This window comes from Brienomyrus brachyistius, chromosome 16, assembly GCF_023856365.1.
Source record: "Brienomyrus brachyistius isolate T26 chromosome 16, BBRACH_0.4, whole genome shotgun sequence".
Taxonomy (NCBI): domain Eukaryota; kingdom Metazoa; phylum Chordata; class Actinopteri; order Osteoglossiformes; family Mormyridae; genus Brienomyrus; species Brienomyrus brachyistius.
Window position 1 is genome coordinate 7,399,766 of NC_064548.1, and position 22,464 is coordinate 7,422,229.

At 44.5% G+C, this 22,464-nt stretch overlaps 2 protein-coding genes across 4 annotated transcripts; one reads left to right on the forward strand and one right to left on the reverse strand.

Annotated features, from left to right (window-relative positions):
* Positions 1 to 99: 99 nt before the first annotated feature.
* LOC125709704 (ras-related protein Ral-B-like) lies at positions 100 to 14,516 on the reverse strand. 2 transcript variants are annotated; one of them, XM_048978395.1, is made up of 5 exons: positions 14,234 to 14,516; positions 3,928 to 4,077; positions 3,454 to 3,662; positions 2,787 to 2,964; positions 100 to 2,544 (listed from the first exon to the last, which is right to left on the reverse strand). In XM_048978395.1, exons 2-5 carry the CDS (start codon positions 4,039 to 4,041, stop codon positions 2,431 to 2,433), a joined length of 615 nt encoding a protein of 204 aa, XP_048834352.1. In that variant the 5' UTR covers positions 4,042 to 4,077; positions 14,234 to 14,516; the 3' UTR covers positions 100 to 2,430. The 2 variants fall into 2 exon arrangements, with proteins under 2 accessions (XP_048834352.1, XP_048834351.1); XM_048978394.1 differs by lacking the exon at positions 14,234 to 14,516 and adding an exon at positions 11,291 to 11,440.
* si:dkey-3d4.3 (leucine-zipper-like transcriptional regulator 1) lies at positions 12,773 to 19,711 on the forward strand. 2 transcript variants are annotated; one of them, XM_048978393.1, is made up of 8 exons: positions 12,773 to 12,892; positions 14,563 to 14,790; positions 14,872 to 14,945; positions 15,117 to 15,195; positions 15,317 to 15,363; positions 15,520 to 15,640; positions 15,947 to 16,133; positions 18,916 to 19,711. In XM_048978393.1, exons 2-8 carry the CDS (start codon positions 14,628 to 14,630, stop codon positions 19,529 to 19,531), a joined length of 1,287 nt encoding a protein of 428 aa, XP_048834350.1. In that variant the 5' UTR covers positions 12,773 to 12,892; positions 14,563 to 14,627; the 3' UTR covers positions 19,532 to 19,711. The 2 variants fall into 2 exon arrangements, with proteins under 2 accessions (XP_048834350.1, XP_048834349.1); XM_048978392.1 differs by lacking the exon at positions 12,773 to 12,892 and adding an exon at positions 12,902 to 13,716.
* Positions 19,712 to 22,464: the final 2,753 nt, after the last annotated feature.

Sequence of the window (22,464 nt, forward strand, 5' to 3'; positions counted from 1 at the left end):
GCCATCTTTGTGCGACAGTGAGAGACGCCGCAAAGGCTGGAAGGTGCATTTGTTCTTGGCAGAATCTGTAGGATACACGTTTAAAGGTAACAGACAGGCTAACATGGGAAAAAATATTTATTTGGCAACAGTAACATTCATTAAAAACAGCCAGCAGAAAAATCATACAAATAGTGACTCAGCTTTGAAATGTCTTGAGGTGACTTCGTCGTTCTGTCGGGTCAGAGGGCCCTGCTTTGTTGAATTGAGCAGATTGTTCACAGCTGAACGTCCCTTACACGCTGCAGCAGGGACGTCAAGTGGGACGTGTGACTTTGAGGATTTGTCAAACGGAAAGCGGAGGCAGGCTGCAGAGTTCTCTTGCTCTGGCTCCTTCAGGTGAGAAGCCAGAGACGATGCTACTGTACATACAGAAGGGCAAAATCTGGATGTAAAACATTAATGTTTGCATTTTAAAAAACATTAATGAAAGTGGAAATGGACAGCAAAACATATTTTTGAAGTAAAAAGGTGAACATGGATTTTGGGTCATTTTGCAACAAAAATTCCATCCAGTCCAGGGTGCTCCCCCGCCCTAGGATAGGCCGGAGATGGATTGATGCATCGGAAATCTGGGAATGTAAAATTTTATCTTGCTTCCCTTTTTGGAAACTGAAGACGGCAGTAAGACATGGGGTTAGAATTCTGACACTGCGAATTCTTGTGAATATGACGTCGTCGGAGCAGCACCAGTGATTCTAGGAATGTGAGTAGAGTCATCGGGCAGCGTGTCACTGACGGCTTAACAGCGACCGCCCCAGAATGCCACAGGGCTGCAGTGTGCTGGGGGAAGCCCTTTGTGTCGCAGCTCAGTGAAGCCCCCGTCTCTAAACTACCTTTTAAATTATCTTCAAAGCCTTGTAAACGTAGAGGTTCTGCCCTGGTCCTGCGTGTGCCGCTTTTTGTTCTACCTGAACTCGCTCATTCATCCTTGGCTGAGCCGTCGGGTTAACGGGCAGCACCGTGCGTCATGCCAAACGCGATACTCCCTAACTTGGGTGCCGTTAGCCCTTGAGAAATCAAGCAGGCACTTGATTTAAGGCTTGTTCTCTGGTCATTTACTGTTTTGTTTTTCCACAGAGGACCAAATGGAAGAAACAATCCGATTGATTACGCCATGACAGTCCCTGCAGGCTCTCAATCCCAGTGAAAGGGTAGATTTTAACATTTCCAGCGTTATTCTGACGTCGTATGATTTGAAGACAGAGGACTGAGAGCCTTTTGGGTCGCTATGAGCATCACACTCCTGCACCAACTCATTGCATCATTTTTACTTTAAGCTTCTGTTTTTTCTTCAGATGGGGACTCCAGTGTTGGTAAACTGTACCCCTGAGTCCAGTGTGGGGAAATTCTTCTGCATAATCAATTCAGCTGATTCTCATTTAAAACTCTTGGGTATTATCAATGGGTTAAAGCAGGAAAAAAAAAACGTGCATACACCAGACCCCAAGACCTACTGGCATCTCGGCTAGACCTGTGGTGCCTTTTGCTTAACGTTTGCCTTATGTTTCAACTTTGACTTAAGATTGTCCATTTTTGTAGGAGGCCTGTTTCAGAACTTCATCGTATTGGTGCGTCAAACTGTCATGTATGACAATCGGAGATCGTTACTGGGGGAGGTATTTGTTCAATTGCCATGTCTACAGTGAAGCACCATTGTACTAAATCTGGTAATGTAAAAACGGGGGGAAAAAAGCAGGTGTGACTCCTTACAGAGAACTGACTCTGCACTGGGGTGTGAGAATGTCTACGGAGAGTCGCCTTACCGTTTGTCCCTGATTGATCCAGCAAGGGACCTGGATTTGATACATGGACCCTCACAGATACCGGTAGAAGGCCAGTGCCAGGAGGCTGTGGCCTGCTACCCACAACGGACCACGGTGCTCAGCTGCGTGATTCTGAGTCTAAAGCCGTGTGAAAGGCTCAGGGGAAGAAAAGGGCCCCAAGGCCCACAGGGAGTAGGGCTGTCTGCCCCATCCACCTCCATGACCCCGCAGCCATCCAGTCGGCTCTCCTGCATATTTGGTTCAGCTTGGCTAAAGACACACTACTTCAAACTTAACAAGCCCTGTGTTTAAATACTGAAACCCGATGGTCTGCAAGGACCTTTCAGACGCGCTGACAGCCTAACAGAACTAAAGTGGACAAAATACTCAACAAAAGATTAGTGTTGCGAGCAGCTCGGTATGTTCCTGTGCTTCCAAGGCGCTGTGGGATTTGCCATGAGGTCTGAAGTGACAGGAACATCATTACAATCAAAATATTTTTAAAAATATCAAAGAACTAAACCGATTCCCTTAGCATTAAACCCTTAGCGTGAGTAAAAGGAAGGGAGCTGTGATATTTGTTGATTGTTTGAAGGGTGTCCGGTGGCCTGCAGTCCAGCGCGGATCAGAGTAAACAGCATCGCTCCCTGAATCCTTTCTTGTTTCCTCCGCTCTTTTCCTTTTTTTCCTTGTTTTTCGATTTCTTTGCCTGCACATTCCGCATCAGGTCAAAAAACACCTGGGGTGGAGGGAGGAGAGTGCTGTTACTGATCACACCAGCTGTTTACTGGTATCTGCTGGTCTGCAAGCTGCAGCCCACGTAGCTGTGGTGTGATGTGGGGGAAGACGGCACCGCCTATTCCGGCCTTGGGTCAGTTCCTAATCTTGAACGCTTCCCAGGAGCTTGGCTCAGAGGAGCCTGACTGAAGGAACATGATTACATCGTGGTGCAGTTTCACCCAGCGCCCGCCTGTACCCTACCTTGTCGACGTTGGCACGCGTCTTGGCCGAGGTCTCCACATACTGCACCCCCCACTCTTCGGCCCTGCTCCGGGCCTCCTCCACAGCCACCTGCCTGCGCTCCTCCAGGTCAGACTTGTTGCCCACCAGCAACAGAGGGATGCAGTTCTCTTCGGCCTTGACACGTAGGATCTGCTCCCTGGCAGTGTATCGGATACACACACTTAGTCCATGTCCTGCCTTTGTGGGTAAAGTTCCCAACCCTCTGGGTGCTCGACATGACTGATATCGAATATTGACTCGTCAGCCAATTTACAAGAAAACAGACCACCAGCTCATGAAACACATCAAGAACTTCCCTTTTTTGTTGAAAGGAGCTTTTATTTTTTTAAAAAGGGTATGGGTAGATTTAAAGTATCACTTAATAAATTGCTTAAAAGTAGCTGTGCAGAATTACATTTAACAGTATCTGTCCCAGCAGGCCACTAGTAGACATGGTCAATGCCAAGAGCTGGTCAAACTGTACAGCTGGAGAAATCGCCTGAATGCATTTTTCTATGTGCTTTCCAGCCATAAAATAGCCCACTGTGTGTAGTACTCCTGCTGATGTGAGCATTCAGAACATTCAGTGAGAACTTAATGACACGATGGTTGGGGCTAGTGCATCTGAACCGGAACCGGGACCGACCTGAACTCAGCCGTGGCGGAAAAGGACTCCTGCTCCGTGATGGAGAACACCAGTAGGAAGCCTTCTCCGCTGCGGAAGTAGTTATCGCGAATGGCAGCGTAGTCCTCCTGGCCCGCTGTATCCAGAATGTCAATCTGAACCTCTTCCCCATCCAGTACAACCTTCTTCCTGTAGCTGTCTGCCTTGGTGGGCTCATAGTCCTCTACAAACTGAATAGCCGGAGTGGAAATGGCAATAGTTATTTCCAACATCCTATCTGTCTGCTGTTCCATTTGATTTAGATAAAACAGTGATGGTTATGCGTGCCAGACATCCCACACAGGCTTTGTATGGAACAGGCTCTATGTGACCTGTGACCATAACCCCACCCAGGCTCTGCCTAGGACGGGTTCTACGTGACCACAACCTCACTCAATCTGCCACAAGTTGAAACCCAAACCTGCTCATCTGCTTCAAGTTTCATGTGTGGCTCACCTCGTCATACATGAACTGCAGGGTGAGAGCAGACTTGCCCACGCCGCCACTGCCCACCATGATGACCTTGTGCAGGGCTACGGCGCTCTGACTTTTGCTCTTGCTGGCTGCCATGGCTGGACTCCTCCTCCGGATGCTGGCCAACACCACCTGTGGGTAAGAGCGCAAAGTCGTGCCTATTAGCAGCACCTCCCACAGCTGTATGAAGAGATCACCCCAGAAAAGGGCCAGAAAAGGGCTGCCTACAAAGCTTTTGTTCCCAATGCATCCAGTTGGCCAGTGGACACATCTCAATCAATTTGTTTGGGGATAAATAATATATACTTTGTAGAAAATTACACTTTGGTCGCATTGTTATCATGAATAAGTGGCTCGCTGACAGCTCCCTCCATGCACAACCCCCCCCCCCCCCCTGCAGGCTCATTCAGATTTTACAAGCCTTAAGTGTTACTGTGCTCACCATACACCTGTGTGTCACTCTTTGAGCTCGGAGAGGGGTAATTTTACTGACCACTCCACACCACGAGGGCAGTGGAGGCCTGTAATAAAAGCCAGTGGGACACAATTGCCCAGAGGAGTGCTTGGTGTTATTGTCCTGGGCAGTCCATTTAAACAGTGAAGCTCTTATGAGATTCCAGCAGCCCAACAGATCAATACTTGAAATAGTTAGCAACATAAATTATGCCCAATATGCCAAAGGGAGAGAAGATCACTGGAGGTTACTTAGTGCGTGTCTCTTCCACTATAATCAAATGGCTAAATGGCCAACTTGAGCTGGGAATTTGCACTGGACACATGACTTGATACTACGGCATTGTGGCGTTGTGTAACATTTCCAGACTGGATGGTGGCCCAGACTGGACTTACAATTGGCCGAGTATTGCCAGGAAGCAAGCGAAAACCCACGTTTCTAAACTTTACACAAAACCAGAGGAACTGTGATGTTCTCCTATTACAGTAACATAATACTACACGGTCTGTCCCAGTAGGATCTGCAGTGATGATACAATGCGCGCTCTCTGTTGCTTATCCTTTGCTTTATTGGTCCCGATGGTGCTGAACAGTAATAAATTAATAAAATTAATCAATCTGCTATGTAAGCAACTGGTGCAGTGATGTTCTATGAAGATTTATTGGTTATACAATCAGGGGGGTGATGCAAGATTAAAAGACCAGATCCAGGTGGGGTCTGGAGCCTTCTACTGAGAATACCACACACCTTGCTGTTTCCCATGGTAATTCCCCAAGCCTGAGCTGTAATCTGCCCCCAGCTTTAACAATGGCTTCACTGAGATCTACATGCAGATCTGAAGACCACAGCTGACCTCAAACTCAGCCACTCTCCGCTCTTCCGCTCATGATGGCGGTCCACACTCAGGTTTTTCTGTGCACTTCTGTCCTCATGAGCCAGGCGTCTGAATATACAATAAGTCACTCGACATTACAAAGAGCCTCCAGGGAGAACAAAGCAAACCTAATACGCCATCTGTCATCGAGACGTGACAGACGGCGTTAGTTAGCCACTCACAAAGCAAACACTCAAGAACTCAGATCTTCCCCAAACATCAGCACCTCCTACCTCATACTGCTCTCTACACCCCCCTCCCCCATCTCCCCCCAGTGTGGGCCACTTCTGACTTCTGAAACGCTGTTCTGCGAGACCGATTCCGATTTGATCCGTTTTGATACCACTCAAAATTTTAAACATTAAGTTAATATCCAAGGAAAATGATGCTTTCATGTAACACACGGGCGTTGCAATTTTCTAACTTGCCAATTATTTACTGTGAGACACTGGAAATACACCAACAAATGCAACACAGTTGGGACGAGCCACAGATTTGCAGAGGCAGACAGGAGCTCCATCGGACCTGGAGGCTGAATCAGTCCAGAACGTGGCCTAAGCTGGACCGAGATGCAGAGCCCTAGACCTGGTTTTGCTGGAGCCACAGGAAGAGGCCCACGCTTCCCCACACATCCTGCCATTGTTGCACATCTGGTGACCTTGATGCAGAGAACCCTGTAAGAGGACATGGGATCAGGCAGGAGGTCAGTGTGCCGAGGTCAGCACCTCCTAACTGAGTTTAATTCCATTTATCCTTGTACATCATGATGACCACATCCTTCCTGCTACACACCAGGCAGATTGTGCTGCTTAACGGGCTCAGACGTTATGAGAGAACACTCGGAAAGACGGGCTTCAAGCTCAATGGTAACCCTGAATGACCCAGATGCCTCTATGCTCCTCTATCAATGGGGACTGTTCATACCCAAACCAGTGTGGCACCACATGTTTTCTTACCGAAGATATGCGGTCTTTAAGTTAGTTAACTCATGCTCTCTGGAATATAAACTATATTAGCTTAGTACAAAACCCACAGTATTGTAGTACAACAAACAGTTATCCTGATCATGCTCACAATAGGGCCTGAAGATTATTCCTGAATGAGATGCCAGTCTATTACTGTGCACAAGATGCCAGTTAACCTAACTGCAAACTTGTGGATGGCAGGAGGAGCCCAGAGTACCTAGAGGAAACCTACAAACTCCACTAACTGAGGTGGGATCTGTACCCCTCAAAAGTGGGTTTGAGGTTATCCACTGTGCCACCCTAAAGAGAAGCAATGCACATTATTTATTTTACCCTACATGTGGATCAGATGTTCAGTATTGGGGTGATGACTGGCACCGATTTTTCAAGTAAATGAAATGGTTTGTAGCAATTCCTGGAACTGTAGTGGGTCTAAAACATTTCTGGTTTGTAGCAGTTCTGAAAGAAAACTGCAGCAACGGGAAACCAGAACTTTCTTGTACTCTTCCAGTCCAACAAAATCATGAAAAGAAAAGTCTTCTAAAGCAGGGCTCTGGTTGACTGAATCTTTAAAATACAGAAGCCCCATACTGTTCACCAGAGACACCAGTCCCACATCCCAAAGGATAAACACTTCCCAAAGGAACAATCCTGATGATTAAAATGGATGTTCAGGGGCAGCTGACATCTCATACCTCATATTGCACTGCTCCACATTTTATGGTTTCTGTCATGGTTATCTTTCGTGGTTTTTTTTAACACGAGGACCACATTCACAAGGATTGTCTCTCGACGGGGTCTACAACTCCCTGCTTCATTCCTTCCGTCTCCTCATCCATTCTCCTTTTTAGATTACGGCCTGTCGACTAGAGATTCACCGATCCAAACCGATTTGACGGATCGGGTATCGGCCATACGTAACCGATCCACCTCCGATACTCATTCATTTTTGGCAGTCTCTAAAAAGATACATTTAACACGAAATAGGAACTATTTGTACAATCAATCGCACGACAGCTCTTTCCCATTTTAAATGTGATTTTGTTTCATTCAAGCACGCAGTTTTTCCACTTAGTGGGAGTGAGCACGGTGACTTCCGCCTGCTGTGACGTCACGCACATACCCTTCGAAGTATGAGGAGCGTTAGAGTATCAGATAAGACGATGACGATGATCTGGAAGTATCTTAAGCTTTTAACAGCAACTAGTAGTAGCGATATGCAATCTTTTTTAAAAAAAAATAAAGTTTTGAGAGGTGTAAGAGATGGAAAATCTCACTAAACAAAGCGCACACAATTTTGCGAGACAACGCCAGTAATAAAAAAAAAAACAATCGATGATTTGGGAGTCGCGAGCCTGTGCTGTTTTGCGCACTCGCCACAGCTTGTGATACAGCGGTAGCCGCTATCGCAACGAAGTGTGAGTGACGCTGTTGGCAGTGAGAGAAAAACTGTGGGGCATTTTAAGCATTCGCCACTTGCGTATACTCACTTGGAAGATATTTACATTGAACTACAAAATTCCTAAGGAAAAAAAAACGCTTAAAACAAGATATACAAACGAGATGGAACAGTATGTTTATTAGTTTTAAAACATGATACATATATATTGTACATCGAAATCGGATCGGAACTGAAAAAATGTGGATTCCCCTGCCTGGGCCATCGAATGCTGAACACAGGAACATGCCCGCTGACTCTTGCTAAAATGACAGAGAGCTCCCACTATATTAGTGAAGGTTCAAATGTAAACCTCACTATAAGAGCAACACAGCTCACCGACGTGAAAGGTAGAGCAGCATCATTGCAGTTCATCCAGACAGCATTAAGCAAGGAGGCTATGCCACCCCAGTTAGGCAAACATTGTACATTTATTTATCAAACGCTTTTATCCAAAGCTACACACAACAGGGAAAGCAGGACATATAATTCCAGGAGCAACTGGGGGTTAAGGACCTTGCCTAAGAGCCCAACGGTGACATCGCTCTGCCGACCCTGGGATTTGAATCAGCAACCATCCAATCACAGGCATAGTGTACTAACCAGCCCTGTTCTCATGTCACAGTGCCTCTGAACCCATGAGTATTGTACAGTGTTAACTTTCCAAAACACCCTGTCAAAGAACATAACCATAGCATTTAATCAATTAATTTGCTACTTATACACATCATATAGACGTAAAGAGGTTTTAACTAAGATCTGCCATAAGCCCATTCCTAGTAGTAGAGGTAATGTTTGCAATATATTTCCCCTTCTCTACACTAAACCAGAAACTCAGTTCATGAAATTGATTTAGGTAAAATCAGACAGACAATACCAGTGTGGTATTACAGTACATGTGACACTTCTATGTCTCTAAGCAGCAGGGACAAAATGGGAAGCACTCTTTCGGCCAAGTTCTCTTTTTCGAGTGTTTCGCAACCTGATCCTCAGAGACCCAAAGACAGTCCACGTTTTTCCTCCTTCCCAGCTCCCTATCAGAGAGTCCACATTGTGTTAATCCAGGGGTGGCCAATCTTTTCCACAAAGGGCCAGTGTGTATGGGGGTTTTCGGGATAACTTTTAGGTCAGCTGTTCAACCCCAGGTGTGAGGACTCTTCAGCCAATCAGTCCTCTAATTAGCAATCTAATCAGGGAGTTGCAGCAAAAACCCGCATACACAGCGGCCCTTTCTGGATAAGATTGGCCACCTCTGTGTTAGTCAGTCCACACAATCTGTCTGCCAGGGAGCTGGGAGGGAGCAAAAACGTGGACTGTCTGCAAGTCCCCGAGGACCAGGCTGGGAAACACTGCCCTATTACGTTCAGGGTCCAGAGACACTGATGCACTCTACTTCGCAGTTTGCTGATACGTGAATTACAGCTGCCATCGTTCAGCATTTCAGTCTGCAGCCTAAGAATAACATGGCAGTCTTACTGAAGGTTTAATACGCCCCCCCCCCCCAACTACCCAACAAAAACAAATACCCCAAACACACACATTTTGACATTCTTGGTGCCAGGAAGACTCAATGGCGTGAACCACAGCAAACAAATGGGTGTTGTTCATACAAACAGGAGGGAACAAATTACTCAGCGCTGTAGTAAATATAAATACACCGATCCTGTTACATGGAAAAGGACCTGCAAGCTTCACTGGACGTTCCAGGAGCACTTCCTCTTACCAATATCAGGCACAGTTTCCCACTATTCACAATATTCAGCTCCCTGGAGAGTAGCCATCAGCAGTAGTTTTGTGGCTAAAAACACGTTTTTTTCATGGGAGAGATCCAAGGAAAATGGCCAGAATGGTTAAAAGCGAACAGGAAGGCAACAAGTGCAAAAGTAACAGCTCAGTACCACAGCGGTTAGCAGAAAGATATCTCTGAATGCTCAGCCCGTCTACCCTTACAGTGGTTCTGGAGGTAAAGCAGGTCCAACACAGAGGCATCTACTAATCTGACCACTGTGTGTGTGTGTGTGTGTGCCAGGAGTGGCTGGCTGTAAGTGTTCTGTGCTTTATTTCTGAGCAGTGCAGCACTCGCCTGCACACCAGGCACAACAAATGCTGTTGTGGCCAAAATGTTTTCAGTACAAACACACTCAGTGCAGGAGTGGCCAATGTTCCCAGTGTAACACACACGGGTGACAGTGCTGTTCACAGCAGTAACGCAGCCTGAAAAAATATGGCGTCTGACAGTTAATCGGCATTGAATGGCATCACTCATTCAGAATGCAGGATCACCGGACGAAAAACAGTCAGCCTTTCACACCTATCCAGGGGCACTGTAAAGGGGGTGGGGGGGACTGGGGACAATTATGTACTTCAAGGGAGCCCAAAAAAACTAGACCATAACTGAACTGGTCTGGGTTACAGGTTACACTTACATGGGGTCCAAAATGTCTACCAACGCAGCAGCACCCATCTACTAAATGCCCTAAGGGTGATTGGGGCCCCATTTCTATTTGTATACTTATGCAATTTCTGTTTTAGTCAGAGTGCAAGAAGAGAAGCAAGTGCAGTACCAGATATGCAAAGCCGAGATGTACATGATCGCAGAAGGGATATCAACAGCGGACACAAATGTAGCTCAACAGCAACACGGCAGTTAAATGTTAGGCGCGCTAAACATGGACATTAGTCAAACGGGTTACCCATATTCAGTTGTAAACCGAAACCTAATTTACATAGAAGTTTGGAATGCCTGGGGTGGTTAATATCTTTATACCATTTTTTGTAAAGATCAGTTCACAGAAGCTCAAAATGGCACTACGCAATCTAACCTCACGAAGTGATTTACATAGAAAAGAGTAAGTGAAACCACATTTTACGGCATGTAAACACCACCCACGGGAGGTGCTGGTGGAAACATGAGAGCACAAGGCAGCCAGGGGACCCTTATAGAGTGACAGCCCGCTCCTACTTAGCCTGGACACCTTTAGGGCTTAACGCCGTCTGACACCATAACAAGTGCCGATGGACAGTAGTTACGGTAATTTACCAGTCTGTTACCGGTCGCTTGAGTAATGCACCCAAGAGAGTTTTCAGGCACAAAACAAATTATTATCAGTTAAGTATGTATGTATGTATTATCTATCTATCTATCTATCTATCTATCTATCTATTTATTACGATTAGTAGCAATGAGTGAAATTTTATTTTGCACATCAGAATATGGATTAAACACTGAACATACATGAAAACGCGATTCTTAGCAGCCCCACTCTTTCACCATGTTTACATAATTTGTAATGGGAAAATTATTATAAAGAGATCAACTGGAGATGACAGAAATCTGGGAGAAACACCACCTTGGTCTGTGCCACATCCCCAATATCTCCCGCCCCGCTCCGGCTAAATGCAGACAGCTATTGGTTCATTAGTATCAGTCACACGCGCGGCGATCAGCATATCTAAGACACGATTGGCTGTTCCGTCTGTCAATCAACTAAGGTGATACCCGCAATCAGCTGTATCGTTCGCCTAAAGGAATAAAGATAACCGCATGTCATATTCATTTATCTCTTTTTTCAGTAAGAGGCGTATGTCGAATATTACATTTCAGCAGTTCTTACCGAATTTGTTACGTGTTGTCGCTTCTATCCAGATGTTATCTTGAATAAAGCATGAATGCGCGAGGCAGCCGAATACCGCTCCGTCCACAGAGGCACAAAGGCCCGCCCTCTACTCGACGCGCACAGCTACGAAAGAGAAGGAATTTGGCCGGACGTGACGCAGTATACAGTGTGGGGGAGGTTCCCTGCATATTCGCGTGCAATTAAAAACATTTTAAGTTCGGTAGAGTGTGATTTTATTTGCACAGATTTTAAAATACAGTTTGACATAAACTCCCCCATTTACTACAGTTGAATAACACAGACTGCTAGTGATTTTCAAGAAGGGTGATTGGGGCTGGTTAGGGCATCAGCCACAGGAAACGGGTGCAAATGTGGTGAAGGAAGGATGTTTCAAACATCAGCGGTGGCGTTGTTTGTCTTGATTGGTTTTTCTATGTCAAGTTATGAATACTTTGGTGACGCAAACGTTTCAAAACACTGAAAATGTCTTGCAGATAGCAGATCAGATTATGTACATTGTTCAAGGTTACAGTGACACATTCTCTGCGATATAAACTTAACCTTTTGATTATAAGTACTTAACCACTGCGCTTGCCCTCTTTCTATTGTTCTGATTAACTTTGAGAAAACACTTGAGTTTAGGTTGGCATGCCGCATAACACTGGTATTTTTGATGCCGGTGTGCAGGGTTTTATGACATTGCAGAGCATGTGTTTGATGGTATGAGGGATTGTGAGCAATTGTTCATGGTTGCTTGTAATTTTCCCGACTTGTGAGAAAATCGTAGACCTGCAATGATTCGGTTTAAAGAGGGAAGATTTTAAGGGCCAGGCTGTATAATGACAGTTTACTTTTACATTCGTTCATGTTGTGTGCACCAGGGTTGGGGCCATTCCGGAATGCATTAATCAATTTCAGTCCAATTCAGGAAATGGAATTTAAATCTCGCTGAAATTCGATTTTTTTTCTCCCAATCCCAACTCCAGTTCCATTTCCTGATTTGGACTTGAATTGAGAAATGCATTCCGGAATGGTCCTAACCCTGGTGTGTGCCCAAATACATTGACGTGCTCCTCCCATTCATTGTTCCGTTAATCACCCGTTATCTAAAATATAGATTAAATAAAGACCAACCCTGTTTTCTCAAATTCTTCTAATTAAAAAATTATTCAAGTGAATTTCATGCAGAAACCTTAGAAAAATGGTGCGATTCTTTAAAAATAATCTACATTTAGGTGTATACATATTTAGCGAAACCTTGTATTCAAAGCGACGTGAAGGAAAAAGGTCCACTGCAAATATACGTGCTGTCACAGCTAGGAATAAATACAGCTAGGTTGAGATTCCAATGCATGCCTGCAGATACTCGTATACAAATATTGGAACAGGAGCTGCACACAGGGTCAACGTGTATAATTCCCGGGACAAAATTATTTTAACAGGACCCACTCTCCTACAACATCCCCTACACATGGTTATGGGGTTAATAAGCGCATTGCAACAGCCCGCCTCCGAAGAAGCTCAGTCCCGGACCTAGTGTTTTAGGATCCTCGCCAGCGGAAAAGGAAGGAGCGGAACTGTTCCCCGGGGCAGCATCATGTAAGTTAACGTTATAACATTTAATCCAGCATTTTGACGAGTACACCCACACTTGACATTGCAGAGTACAGGCAATTATGAGTTGCATCATACGAATAGCCAGAATGTCGAATTTTATGTTTCCTACGAGCGGAGCCCCTTTTTGGAGAGTGTTGTTCAGGGGTAAATAAGGCATCGACGCCAGTTTCTGGTAACGTAGAAATTATAAGCAGGACAAAGTTAGAAATAATAAGATACATTTTTATTTACTTGTGAAGTTTGCTTATTAAGTCGAGGTAAAAAACGAATACACGTTCATGTCAAAATAAACATAGCGGTGCTTACAGCCACCGGAAAGCCCTATTCGGGTGCGTTTAGTGTTTCTTCTGGGGGTTCGGTGTGTAGTTTGCAAAGTTATCGGATGACCGCTTCGGACTGGATACGAAAGATGTGTAATTCCCCCAAATTAGTACAGCCATTTTAGAGATGAAACTAATCAAATCTGGATGTTAACGCGTTTAGAAAACAAATTACAATATAATTTTCGTTTTGGGGTTTAATGTATTAATGAAACACGATTAAAACAAAACAGGACCGTTCTCTCTCCCATATATTAGCTACAAATTTCTGTGCTCAGGCGGCTGCTGTAATAGAGGCTGTAAGTGTTGGCTGTCAGACGTTCGTCTGGAAAACTTAAGTGTCCGTAGAAGCTGCACTTTTACCGGATAAATGTTTTTTCCGCTTTACGAAAAGGAGGCGTGCCTTTATGTATAACATTGTATTACCGAGATGGCAGATCGGAGTACCTATGCCGAAAGAAGCCAGGCTTCGCCGAAATACACAAGGTAATTCACTCCTGGATTCTTACTCTGGACGCTTATAATAGGCTAATTATAGGCATGCCAGATTCGGGCAGGGTTAAAATTACGAACCTTGTCGGTAATCGCTTCAATTACGTTACGTCCCCAGGTGAAACTAACCGAGTCCGAATATAGGGCTACAAAGACAGATAAACGTGATGTATTACAGTATTACCATCCGTTCAAGCAAACAAGTGCCAGTAAACATCGAGTTGTTCAATTCATTAAAATCCATTGATGTAAATGATGAAAACGTGTGGTTTAATACAGGAACATGCTATAAGAGTTTTAGATATGACGAAATATCGCACCAGGCGGATTATACTGGTTTTGAAACTTCGCCGGAGGGCTTTACCGTGTGAAAATTTTAATACGAAGTACTCTGCTTTTATTGAGATGAGTATTTTACGGAGTCATATAACACGTCGTTTAAATGAATAGCTCCCTGGCTTGCATTTCTTCCGAAGGGGAGTAAACGGTGAAATTAGCAGAGGTACGGTACCTGTGACTGTAACCGGCTGTAAGGTTGGCTGGTTGCGGAGTTCCTGTGCCGGCCAGGGTCAGATGATGATCACGTTATTCGTCTTCTGTTTTTATCTCGCACAGTTTCCAGTGCCTGCTTTCCCACGCACAAAACTTTCACTTTTTCTTCTTTCCCCGTGTACAGATGCTGTTTTGTTTTCCTTCCTTCCTACAGTCTGATTGCTTTCCCGATCCCGTCCTCCCATCCCCGTATCACGTGCTTCTTTATGCCTTCTGACCAGGGAAAGTGTGACACAGACTAATCGTGATTAATATTTATGGTTCATGTTATACCATCACCCTTGGCAGGACATCAGTACACGGGGTGTACAGACCCTTGGTCCTCACTGCTTTTCGGAAATAACTCCATCATCATGATTCGGAAGACCGGTCCCTGTCTGTGGACCCCAGTTTCTCAGGAAGACCCAGCCCCATGTGACCGCTATAAGCATGCGTGCTGCTGCCAGGGGGGCAACATTTACCTGCTGGGTGGGCGAAGCCAAACCACGCTGAATGACTTCTGGAAGTACAATGTTGGTAAGCTCAGGCATGCGGTTACATGACTGAACATGAGGGTCGTGAGGAATGCACGGGGGCCTGATCTGCTCTGTCTTGCAGTTCGCAATGAGTGGACGAGCCTGGACTGTGGTTGCGAGGAGGCCCTGGAACAAGCGTCCATGGTGGCCAATCAGGTAAAAGGGCACGTGCAGTCAGCTCTGTAGACTGACTCTGCCTCTAGCTGCCTCATTACTTATTCATGAAGAGAGGCATCTGATTCTAACTAGGCGTGAATCACCTGAAAACTAGCACAGAGTCTCTAGCTGTACCCCCCTTGGTAATGCTGTGGTTCTGTGTCGTTTCAGCGTCTCCTGTATGTCTTTGGTGGGATGATAGACTGTGCATATGCTCAAAGAAAGACCCCTCTCTGGCTCTACAATACAGGTGTGAGGCGCTGAGCTGCTGCCAACATCAGCTGGCTTCTTTCCTTACTCTGTATGTTTTACAACAGGCTGGAATGACCTGGTAACCTAGGCCAATGGTTCTGCTGGTTTCTGTCCCACAGATACTGACCAATGGCAGCACTGCCAGGGCAAGGAGCATCAGTCACAGGTGTGTAATCGGGACGATGAGTCCGCAAGCATGAGGGGTGTGGGACAGACACGTGGCAGGGCCCGGATACGGGCCCATTAGCAGCCCAGTCTGCAGACAGCGCCTCGCGGCTGCCTGCCAGTGAAACAGCGCCTGACTGCATAACGCATGTTTTAGCGCAGGGCTCCTGTGAACAGGAAGGGGCACAGTGCTGTGGTTTTTGAGGCCGCCATGTACGTGTTTGGGGGATACGTCGACCTGAAAGGCTCATCGGGGGAATTCTGGAGCTTTCATTTTGGTGAGTGCAGAGCCAACGCCGACCGACATTCATGCGATCTGCATAAAATGAAGTAGAACTTTGAAAAATTCAGAGTATCTAGGGAAAAAATTGAAAATTAAAAAATGTAAAGTGAGCTTACATGTTAAAAGAAGTGAAGTAATATTAGCAGCAGGTTAAGGAGGAGCAATGCTCATTAACAGCTGAATGATCATTATGTGAATCACCAGCCCGGCTTGCTATCACACATTATGGGTGCTGGTATTGTGGCTTCCCAGAATGCCGTGGTGTACCTACTACACTGACTAGCTGCGCTGTGTACGGCAGACTCGGGTGTGTGGTCGTCACTGACCCGCGCGCAGGGAGAGACGGGCCCCGGACCACGCCATGGGCACTCGGCTGTGGTGCACCAGGACGGCATGTACCTCTACGGGGGGTTGGCAGGCCTCAGGGAGCTGGGTGACTTCTGGAGGTGGAGTTTCTCCAGAAGCAACTGGAGCAGCATCAGATCCCAGTGAGTATCTGCACCCCCCTCCAGGCTTGGCTTATTGTTAACTCCATCCATCTAATTCAGGAGTGCACTGTTCTAACACAGGTTTGAACAGGTTCCTGATTTTCCTGGGTTCAGTGTGTCCCTGGGTCGACAAAAGAGGGGCTTGTGTTTCACTTCTTTAACCAATCAGAGTCTTCGTTGTACGACATCACCAAATTAATAGGGCTGTCACTATCAATTATATCAATAGTCGTGTAATGTACTGATTAATCAGTTGATTTATTGAATAATCATTATAATATAATATGGGGGCGGCCTGGTGGTGCAGTGGTTAGCACTGTTGCCTCAGACTTCTGGGACCCGGGTTCGAGTCTCCGCCTGGGTCACATGTGTGTGGAGTTCTCCCCATGTTTTCCCCATGTCGTCGTGGGGTTTTCTCCGGATACTCCGGTTTCCCCCCACAGTCCAAAAACATGCTGAGGCTAATTGGAGTTGCTAACTTGCCCATAGGTGTGCATGTGTGAGTGTCTGGTGTGTGAGTGTGCCCTGCGATGGGCTGGCCCCCCATCCTGGGTTGTTCCCTGCCTCGTGCCCATTGCTTCCGGGATAGGCTCCGGACCCCCCGTGACCCAGTAGGATAAGCGGTTTGGAAAATGGATGGATTATAATATAATATAATTTGCTCAAAGCACAAATCAACCATCCATTGCAGGGTGCACACTCAGTCACACATACAGTTAGTTAAGGCTCTCCACTTAAGTTGCATGTTTTTGGACAGTGGAAGGAAACTGGAGCATCTGGAAAAAGGCCGCTCTCACACAGGGTGAACCCAGGAACTCCACACACACAACATGCCACCGTAGCCCTCGGCGTGTGCAATGTGCCGTGCTAATATCAGCGTCACATTGCAAGGATCATGATAGTCTGCTGGGTTCACATTACCAATAAGTTGTGTTAAAACATTTTTACCCAGTCACTGGAAAGAAAACTTAGCAAGCTTTACAATTTTAATGTTGTTTCCTTTACAAAATTATCTAGTATATGTATAAATAAATGTGTACAGTTTACCACTACTTTTTTTAACTCTCTGAGACAATCGCAATCGTTGTCGTCCTTGCCGTCGGACTCACTCGTGTGGCGATTTGTGAGAAGTTACGCAGAACATGAGCGAAGAAGAAAAAAGTGAGCAAAAGCGGGTCTCGGAAACACATTCATCCTCCGCTCTGTTTTCTATTCCACGGAGACAATTGTGAGCAAAAGCAAGTGATTTGTCAGCACTGCTGTGTGTCTGTTTGCATAACACACCACCAACTTATTTGAAGGACAATTAGGTTAATAGGTAAATCCTGTTTGGCTATTGGCCTATAGTTAATTTTCAGCTGCTCAGTATAACTTAAAATATGTCGGTGTGAACTTTCCTGAAACATCATTCAGCCCTAAAAAACACAATATAACAAAATATAGTAGTAATAATAATACTAATAATAATGGTATATGGTTGTTATGTAGGCCTGCAGTATTATGTATTATGTAAGGTGATGCAGCTAAGTGATTAGGCAGACCGTCATTTTTGCAGCGTTAATTTTGACATACAGGATTCGTAGAAAATAAAAGACAGGCTAGGCTATTATAAGCGGCTAAACGGTACGTATCTATGGCTAACCTTCCATTATTGGGCGAGTGTCAAACCCAAATGTCTTCTTTTAAGATGCGTCTGCATTGCATTGGTTCTCTGGTTCTCCTTCACTTCTGATACTTTATGAAGTTCTGATGCTCTCATCCTTTATTTGGATCTTCGTCAGCTGTGTGGCGTCTTCCTTCTGCCATATACCTGAGTAATGGGAAGGAAGGAAAATTAAATTATCGAGTATTTGAGTTTAATCAAGTAATTGTGACGGCTCTACAACTTAGTCCTTTTTTTCTCATTTTCAAACTCAAAATATCCGGCCAGACAGCTCTCTGTCCCGGGGTTCTGTGCAGTTCAGCATGGCCGCTGTGCTTATCACCGGAAAGTCATTTGTTCAAGCCCAATCTCTGCAGAATAACTACATTTGTGGGTCCTTTGAGAAAAGTCTTTCAGCTTATTATCATGACTGTCGATATTATAATCATATATATATACTGTATGTATATATACACCCCAACATACACACTTATATATATATAGTGCACACAAAAATTGTATAAATTTCTTGGTTTTTGTAACAAAAGTCATTACTTTATTCATTTGTTTATACAAAAAAATATATATTACATTATGAGCAATAGCCATATACAATAAAACGGGTACTTGGTTTTAATTAATGCTAAAAAAATAGAGTGAACACTGTGATTGGTTAAAGCGAAACACAAGCCCCTCCCTTGTCGACCCAGGGACACGTTGAACTCTGTCTTTGGACTGTGAAAATAAACCAGAGATTTTTTGAAGAAACCCACATGACACTGGGGAACTGGGTTAGAGCACAGGGATAGAGATCAGGCGTAAGATTTACACCCCGCCTTATATTACAAATGGAACACGCATCACAGGTCGTGGCAGGGAAAGCCAACACACAAAGATATGGGCATTTCATTGTGCTCACATAGGTAACAGCTAGAAGCACAGTGATTATAAGTAAAAGTATCTTTCCATGTGTACTGTACCAGTGTAACCATAGTAACAATAGCAGTCTGTACATGTAAGATGGCCAAGAGTGCCCAGCTGCCCTGTGGGGATGTTAATACCACCATCTGCATCGACATATATACCTTGAGGAAGAGAGCAGGATGAGTTTTAGGTAAATCGCTTCTTCTCACTGCACAGCTCTGGCCCCTCCCGGCTAGTGGGCCATTCGGCGGTGGTCTGCCGGGGGAGCATGCTACTGTTTGGGGGAGCGGGGGGCCAGTGCCTCGCCAGTGAAGACCTCTGGAGGTTCAGCTTCGCCGATCAGACCTGGGAAAGGCTTTCCAGGCTAACCGAGGTTGCCCCACCCTACAAGGTGTACCACTGCAGTGTGGGACTGGGCCCCGCCTTCCAAACTCAAAGTGCTGCTTTTCCTGCGTGCCTAGACCGGTCCAAAAGCAGCAGGGCCAAGTTCAAAGCTTTACGCTATTTTCCCGGGGCTCTCGGCCGGCCCACTGGCCCCATCGAAGACACCATTCACCTGGAGACCTTCTGCGTCAGTAGCGTCTTGGAGAAGGACTACCAGTCTAGCAGGCTGGCTGAAGGCAGCCCCCAGACTATGGAGGTGACAGCGAATGGGCTTGGCCTCACATTTGAAAACCGAGACGCTTGCAGTAGAGACATGGACTGTGAGGAAACACCCAGCCCAGGGGTGAGCGAGCACAGGCACCCAGATGTGCTCCTACTCTTGGGGGGAAGGCCCCTCAGTGAAGGTGCAAGCATCTCCGTGTGGCAGATGACACCTTCTGACCTCTGACCTTTGGAAAAGGACCAAACGGCCCTCCAGTGCCATAAGATGCAGGGTGTCTGCATTGTCTGTAGATGAGGTTCTCATTATTTGTCCGCTTGACACCTATTGACCATTAATATTGTATTTATTTGACTTACAGTTCATTTATCAGCATTATGCCAAATTAAAATGAAAATAGGGACTTTATTAAGTTACTTATTTGACTTAATTCATTTCAAGATGGAACATTATTTCCCGACAAAATAGTAATAATAAGCCATACTAGGGATGCACTGCTATAGTTTAATGTAAAAATATCTGGCTAAAAGAAAAATTTGAAATCACCCCCCCACACACACATACACACACATATATACACACATACACATATACAAACACGCACACACAAAAACATACACACACACATACAGACACACATATACATACACATATATACACACACACACACATATACATACACATATATACACACATTCACATATACAAACACACACATGTACAAACACACACACACATGGGTGCTTATTTTTTTAGCTGAAAAAAATCGTGAAAGCATGAAAAAATATATATATGTATAATCCACTAAACAGGTTTTTAGTCTCTCTGGAAAATGATGGATAGGTGGTCCAGGTTTAATTATGATTTTAAAAAATATGCCTTGAGTAGTCTGAAAAAAATGTAAAATGTGAAACTATGTTTTCTTTCTTCATCCTTTGTTGGGTGTAAAAAGGCATGATTTTCATTGGTTGATATTTATTTATTACTATATCTATCCATCACCATAACCGCTTAATCCGAACTGCGGTCGCAGGGGGGCCCGGGGCCTATCCTGGGTACAAGGGGCACAGGCAGGAACCAACCCCGGGCAGTCGCCAACACACCACAGGGCACACACTCGCACAACTACAGGGCCAATTTAGACTCGCCAATCAACCTGCTCTGCATGCTTTTGGGCCGTGGGAGGAAAACGGAGCCCCCAGCGGAAACCCCCACGGACATGGGGCGAGGGTACGAACTCCACACAGAAAGGACCTACACCTGACTTTGGGACCAAACCCAGGACCTTCTTGCTGTGAGTCACGAGTGCTGACCACTGCACTGCCATGCCGCCCTGATTACTATATTTTCTCTTGAGAATTAGGCTAAAATGTTAGACTCCTTTTCATTCTAGAGTACAGTCAGAGATGCATTTTGATACAAAATACCATATTTGTAAGTGTATCTAAATAAACTACAAAATACAGCTATAAAGCAAAGTATCAAAGTAAACTGCAGTATTTTGAAAATATAAAAATCATTTTCAAATAGACTGCATTCTATATTACTTTTTTCTATAAGAGCATTTTCAGTTTTTCACTGCTTAACGAGACACAATACAAATAGGAAAGCAAACAAAAGATCAGATATTCTGAAGTTTCTTAAATATACACCAACTACAAACATGAACACTCAGATAATGGATAGTCAATTGATTTTTTTACACTAGAGATGCAAACAACTTAAAACAACAAACATGACAAACACAATTTAAATACTTCACTCAGTAACATCTTAAAAACTTTAAACTCGGTATCAGTTATATCTATTGGCGCATTAAAAAGAGTACGAGTACATGAGCACGGTACTGGACCTGATACCGCTACTAGTATCGGTGCATCTGTAAGCCACACATAACCTAATATAAAATAAATGTAGCCAGATAATATATAAAATATAGGGATAGCATCCGCTGTGGATGCTTTGTTCCAAACGTCTGCATTTCGTTAAACTTTCAGAAGAAAATTATATTAATATACTGTGAAGTTCCTATCAGAATCTAAGAAATACAAAGGAGTAAATCAAAAGAACAAATGAATCGCTGTCTTCCCTTACTGACAAATAACGGTAAGTTTTGTTATTTACCACTGGAGGGCAGCACGAGCACCTAGAATCATACAGGGCCATGTTTCTCGAAACGTTCTTAATGCTACGTCGTTCGTAAATTCTACGTTAAAAGACAGGCCTAGAACTTACGAACGACGTGGCGTTAAGAAGGCTTCGAGAAACTCACGCCAGGACAGTATCACTATAGAATTTATGTAGTCAAAGACGTCAGAGTATAGCTTGATAAAATCTTTATATCTTAAGTTGCAAAAGTTGCGCAAAGATAAATTGATTTCCCCAGGCTGGATTCTATGTGGAATCTGCTATTTGAAAACATGCTGTATTACTGTCCATTTAAATAAGCAGTGAAACATGACGGAAGTAGGTGTATAATAACGCGCACATCAGAAGCTGCTTTACAATCAGTTTACACATCGATTGTCGTTTTTAAAAATGTTTATTTATTGTAAAGAGTTGTAAAGTTATGTGCTTTAACTTAAACCCGTCTTATAAGTCTATAAAGACAAAGTAATATTAGATACAGAGGCTGCAGTAGCCAGAAGAGGATCAAATTTAAATTCGATTCTGTTGCTTTTAGTCATAACTGGCGATATCGTCTGTAGAATCCTCCACTTCTAAAAACCGTTTACAAATGTTTTCACGCACAACCGTCCAAGTACTACTGCTAATAATAATCAACATCACTATCATCATATAACAATGAGAAACATTTCACAGGACGCGGTTTCTCTTGATGTTTTAAGATTTAGATAGTCCACGTTAATCCAGCCCCGACTGTTACTGTTGCGTCTGTTCACTTGACCCACTAACCTAAATCAAGGTATCTTGCCCTTAAGAAAACTCTGCGCTGCGTATTATCTGCATGCAGACTTTCATTACGAACGAATTGCAGAATTTTCTTTTAACATGTCATATTAAGTCCTATTGCATAAGGCCCATTTCGAGATACAAAAATAGCTTAAACGCACCTGTCACAATCGCACACTGCAGCGTACTCGCGTTGTTTAAATGCATAGCTCTTATAATAGCGAAAATATGCATACAATATTCAGGAG

Excerpts from the sequence above, each read along its gene's own strand:
- LOC125709704 (XM_048978395.1), bottom strand. The coding sequence starts at position 4,041 with ATGGCAGCCAGCAAGAGCAAAAGTCAGAGCGCCGTAGCCCTGCACAAG. Across the intron at positions 3,663-3,927 it reads TGCAGTTCATGTATGACGAG|TTTGTAGAGGACTATGAGCC; the intron begins GTGAGCCACACA and ends CCGGCTATTCAG. Across the intron at positions 2,965-3,453 it reads TCCGCCACGGCTGAGTTCAG|GGAGCAGATCCTACGTGTCA; the intron begins GTCGGTCCCGGT and ends ATACACTGCCAG.
- si:dkey-3d4.3 (XM_048978392.1), top strand. The coding sequence starts at position 13,638 with ATGTATAACATTGTATTACCGAGATGGCAGATCGGAGTACCTATGCCG. Across the intron at positions 15,364-15,519 it reads GCAAGGAGCATCAGTCACAG|CGCAGGGCTCCTGTGAACAG; the intron begins GTGTGTAATCGG and ends CGCATGTTTTAG. Across the intron at positions 15,641-15,946 it reads ATTCTGGAGCTTTCATTTTG|ACTCGGGTGTGTGGTCGTCA; the intron begins GTGAGTGCAGAG and ends TGTGTACGGCAG.